General features: G+C 43.7%; 1 protein-coding gene across 1 annotated transcript; it reads right to left on the reverse strand.

Moving 5' to 3' along the window:
* Window positions 1-1,181: 1,181 nt before the first annotated feature.
* Window positions 1,182-2,998, reverse strand: LOC116834495 (olfactory receptor 51G2-like). Its single transcript, XM_032796634.2, has 2 exons — window positions 2,078-2,998; window positions 1,182-1,205 (listed from the first exon to the last, which is right to left on the reverse strand). Exons 1-2 carry the CDS (start codon window positions 2,996-2,998, stop codon window positions 1,182-1,184), a joined length of 945 nt encoding a protein of 314 aa, XP_032652525.2.
* Window positions 2,999-5,010: the final 2,012 nt, after the last annotated feature.

Raw genomic sequence — 5,010 nt, forward strand, 5'->3', positions numbered from 1 at the left:
CCCTAGTTTTGTGTTATCGAGAACAGTAAGCAACCACTTCTGTAGTCTACTTTCTCTATACACGATCATTGATTCAACGACCTCAATAATTTCTCCCCGTAGACGACTTCTTTCCAAGCTGAAAAGTCAAGGCTTATTATCTGCTCTGTCGTGAGGTGCTCCCACAGTGTCAGGTTGCTTGCTCTGTTCAATGCTTGATATCAATCGGACGTGTGACTGTGTTCCCTCTGTGTGCTGCCCCAGCTCTGCACAGATGCTGATCCAACAGACCCCGAGAGAACCCCCAATGACCACAAAGACTCTAGTAAGGGTACAAGTCACCCGTGCAGGGTTTATTGTCAAACGAAGCACAAGTAATTAGTCCCTCTAGACTTCTACTTCTACGACATACGTATGCAATTATGTGTCCTTGCGAGGACTTCAGCTCAGTCAAGTGGCGGGACTTTCCACTGCCCCCTAGCCAGACAAAAGACTCCACTCAGGGCACAGTCTTATACACAGGTGTACAAAGAATTGCACATCACTCCTGGCATATTGCCTACGTAACAAAAGTACAATCCTCTACGTAGCAAGGTTACAACCCTCTACGTAGTAAGTTCTACCTCTCACCGTGACATGTTAGTTCGAACAAAACCAACTCTCTCCATCATTTACCCTTTTGGTCCTGTCATGGGGAGGTCAGCCTGGTTCCTGTTATGGGAAGTTAATGGACAAAGAATATTCCCCACAGAGCAAGAGTGACACGCTGTGGCCTTGCAGGGTAATGCACAGACCCTAAGCCTCTCCCTCACCCGAAATCCCTAAATCCTAAACCCTAAAAACCCTAAATCCTAACCCTAAACCCTAACACCATAATCCTTAACCCTCACCCCCAACCCCACCCAAATACATTCTGCCCCACCAGGGTGGCCGGCCTCTCACTTTGAGAACCTCTGGACTACATGTTCTAATGGCTCCTCCTGGCCTTAAATTCTGTGACTCTATGAGTCATTGTCTTTAATGGATAATCATTTTGGATGCAGCTTGAACAAGTTGCTACTATGAATGCTCATATGAATTCAGTGAGGATATATAATTCTTGCAAATGAACTGTAAATAAATGAACTTGCAAATGAACTGCAATGACTTACTCTCACCTGCAGTATTTAAAACAAGAGCCCCCTTTGAGGATTAACATTAATTCAGTCTTCTCTAAAACACAAGGTCTCCTACCTTATGGTCCCATCCTCCTCCTTTACTCATGAGCCCCCCACCAAACTCCTTTTTGGGGTGAGCATTGGTGCAGTCTTGCCACAACCTTTGCTCATTTTCCCCAGGGGCCCCACCTTCTGTCCCATCTCTTCCAGTAGGCCCTTCCCCCTACTCCTCCACTTCCACTGAGCCTCTGCCCCCCCGGTCGGGCCATGGTAAGAAGTACCACAGGAGCCCAGGCTGCAGTGGGGAGACCCAGACTGTGTGCTCAGACTGGTGTGCTCAGACGAGGAAGCCATCCAGTCTGTGAAAGAAATTTATTGAAACATCTCTGAGGGTGAAATTTTATCTGTATTCACTTTTATTACTGTACTAGGCTTAGACTTGCGGGTTTTGTTTTATTTTACTTGGTAATTCACTTTGTTCTGTCTGTCACTAATTGGAACCACTTAAATTCTACTTTCTGTATTTAAAAAAATCACTTTTTACTTATTAATTAACCCAGAGCATGTATTAATACCGGGGGGGGGAGGTACAGCTGTGCATATCTCTCTATCAGTGTTACAGAGGGAGAACAATTTATGAGTTTACCCTGCATAAGCGTTATACAGGGTAAAACAGATTTATTTGGGTTTAGACTCCATTGGGAGTTGGGCATCTGAGTGTTAAAGACAAGAACACTTCTTAAGCAGCTTTAAGTTAAGTCTGCAGCTTTGGAGCACATGGTCCAGACCCTGGGTCTGTGTTGGAGCAGACTGGCGTGGCTGGCTCAGAAAGACAGGGTGCTGGAGTCCCAAGCTGGCAGGGTAAGCAGGGCAGAAATAATCTTGGCACATCAGTTGGCAACCCCAAGAGGGTTTCTGTGATCGAACCTGTCACAGAACACTCTGATTATCCTTGCACGAAGGTGTTTGCTTTCTATGCTGTACACAATTGGGTCCATCAGGGGCGGGACGAGCATGTAGATATAACCAGGGAGAATCTTAAGCAAGGGAGAAGAGTCCTCCCCCAATCTATGTATCACAGACAGCCTGGTCATTGGCATGTAGAAGAGCAGGACGGCATAGAGGTGGGAGATGCAGGTGTTCAGGGCCTTGAGGCACTCCGTGTGGGATGTGATGCTCAGCAATGTTTTGAGGATTATCACATATGAAAGCAAGATGAGCAATGAGTCCAGTCCCACAGTCAAGAGTGAAAGAGACAAGCCATAGATGCTGTTTACTCTGATATCTGAACAAGCCATCTTCATGACATCCTGGTTTATGCAATAGCAATGGGAGAGGACATTGGATTGACAGTATCGTAACCGTTGCAGGAGAAAAGGGAGTGAGAATATCACAGCCACACCTCTCAGCGCAAATGCCAGTCCCATTTTACTTATTCTTGGCAGGGTTAAGATGGATGCATATCTCAGTGAGTCATGGATCGCAATGAAACAGTCAAAGGCCATTAACAAGAGCACAGAGCATTCAGTGCATTTAAGCAAGTGGATGAAAAACACTTGGGCAAAACAGGCATCGAGGCTGATCTCCCTAGAATTAAACAAGAATATACCCAGTATCTTCGGTATGGTGGCTCTCAATAAGCCTAGGTCTGTGATGGCCAACATGGAAAGGAAAATGTACATGGGCTCATGGAGGCTTGGATCTGTTTTTATAATGAACAGAATGACTGAATTTCCTACTATTGAAATAACAAACACTAAGCAGACAGGGATAGAGATCCAGAGATGGACGTCTTCCTGCCCAGGTATCCCGGTGAGAAGGAACACAGCAGAGTTGAATTTGGTGTCATTGACAGCTGACATAATGTACTGGGAAGGTCCAAGGAGTTCTGAACTTTCCTTCCTAAAAGGAAAAAGGACAGGAGATTAGACGATAATTAATGACATTTCTTTTTCTCTCAGTTCAAGTCTAGAGACTCCCAGGAGCTCAAGCAAGATCAGCAAAAATATAGTCTTGGATTTACACAACTAATAGAAAGATAGGCATTGCCAGAGTGGATCACGCCCATAGTCTATCTAGCCTAGTATCCATGGACCAGTTCCAGATGTTTCAGAAGAAGTGGAAGACACCCTGCAATATGGAGCTTTGAAATCACCTGCACCCATTAGTTAGACAAATGTTGTGGTGCAAAACAGGAAGATGTAGAATTCATGAGAGAGTTTTTGTAACAATCTTCAGTATTCTAACTGGATTTTCAGGTTGCCTATATAAATATCCCATCCCTCTTTGAATCCTGCCAAACTCTTGGCTCATTGACATCTTGTAGCTGGGAGTTCCATTGTCTACTTGAGTGCTGTGTGATTTTACAATTGTGACTTTCGCACAGACACTCTTTCTGGCCCTCCACTTCTGAGTGTGGCCCATTATATCATGATATGTGTGTAAATACTTGGCAAGTGCATGGGGAAAATTGTAATTGTATTTATTTGTGCTGCATTGAAGCTATTTATAAACATTTCATTGCCTCATTGTATACCTTTTCTTCTATTTTCCCCACTTCTGAGAGTTCAAATTCAGCCACTGCCTCTTTGCAGTACATGAGATACATTCTTAGACATAAGTTCTTAATTCAATAACATTGACTTGAATGACTTTGTTCCCAATTTACATGTATAAATTCAATTAGAACTGGAGTCTGTTAACTGTCTCTTACCAAATGCTCCTGGTAATACACTCTGACTCCCAAAAATCCATCCAAGGGGAGCTGAAGTGCTTTGCCTGGCCTATGTAGACTGAATCAAGAGAGTTCGATCATCCTAAAAGCTTCTCTTCATCCTCACAGGACCTGCATCCTCTCCCCATGCAACGATCTGTAGATATTTGGCAAGTTAAAACCTAACACAGACAGTTACTTCAGTTGCGAGGTTGTGGGGTTAGCGTCACATATGGGTGAATAGTGAAAACACTTAATATCTGATTGAGTGTGCAAGTTACTTCAGCCATGCTCGTGTAAGCAGTAATGGGCGTAAATTACATACAACCACTATTTCACTCCCCTTTCCTGCACCTCAGCTCCACTCTGCTGAAACATGGACCAACGATTCTGTTCTCTCATGACTTTTTGGAAAGTCTTCTCCAGGTATTGCTGAGGGATTGTGTTCTTGACCTTGAATGTAAGTGTTATAAACAACTCCTGTTCAGTTACCACGTGACGAAATCATACACCTGTTCACTGAAAGAAGGACTAATAGCACTAACCCATTGCAAACAGTATGTGGAGCACTTCTGAAATACTTTCTAAAGTGAAATCCATTAAGTGGTAAAGTTACCATTGGTCCTTCCTGTAGAGATTCCAACAACTCTGCTGCTGGCTTTCAGTATACCGGCATGTCATGGATGTTTGGTTTCTAATATTTGTATTACAATGAAAAGTTTTGGCATAACATCTACACATCTGTACTTTCATACACACGTCTTTCCTCTCTGATTTTCTCTCAGAGATGATTTCTCAGGTTAGAGAGGGACATTAAATTCTGATCTGGATTACTTCACAACCTGAAAGATCCCTGTGACTCAGCCCTCATTCAGTGGCTTGTCAGCAAACAAAAGTCTAGTAGCTCCTCTGTCCCTGGGTTAATAGCTGACAGGTTCTCCTCAGGTTCTGTTCTGTCAGTCTGCAGCCTGTAACCGGAGTGGTAACAGGCATTCCCTGAGCTCTCACGCTCTAGTACATAGTAATTACAGCACCTGTTATTTAGGCATGAGGAAGGTTTTCAGGAAGTGGATTTCAAAGTTAGATGCATAAGTATTCATGGAAATGGAACTTCATTTCACAGAGTAAAGTCGTCTATTGCTTTCTCTCTCTCTCTCTTTC

Source organism: Chelonoidis abingdonii, chromosome 1 (assembly GCF_003597395.2).
Source record: "Chelonoidis abingdonii isolate Lonesome George chromosome 1, CheloAbing_2.0, whole genome shotgun sequence".
NCBI classification, from domain to species: Eukaryota; Metazoa; Chordata; order Testudines; family Testudinidae; genus Chelonoidis; species Chelonoidis abingdonii.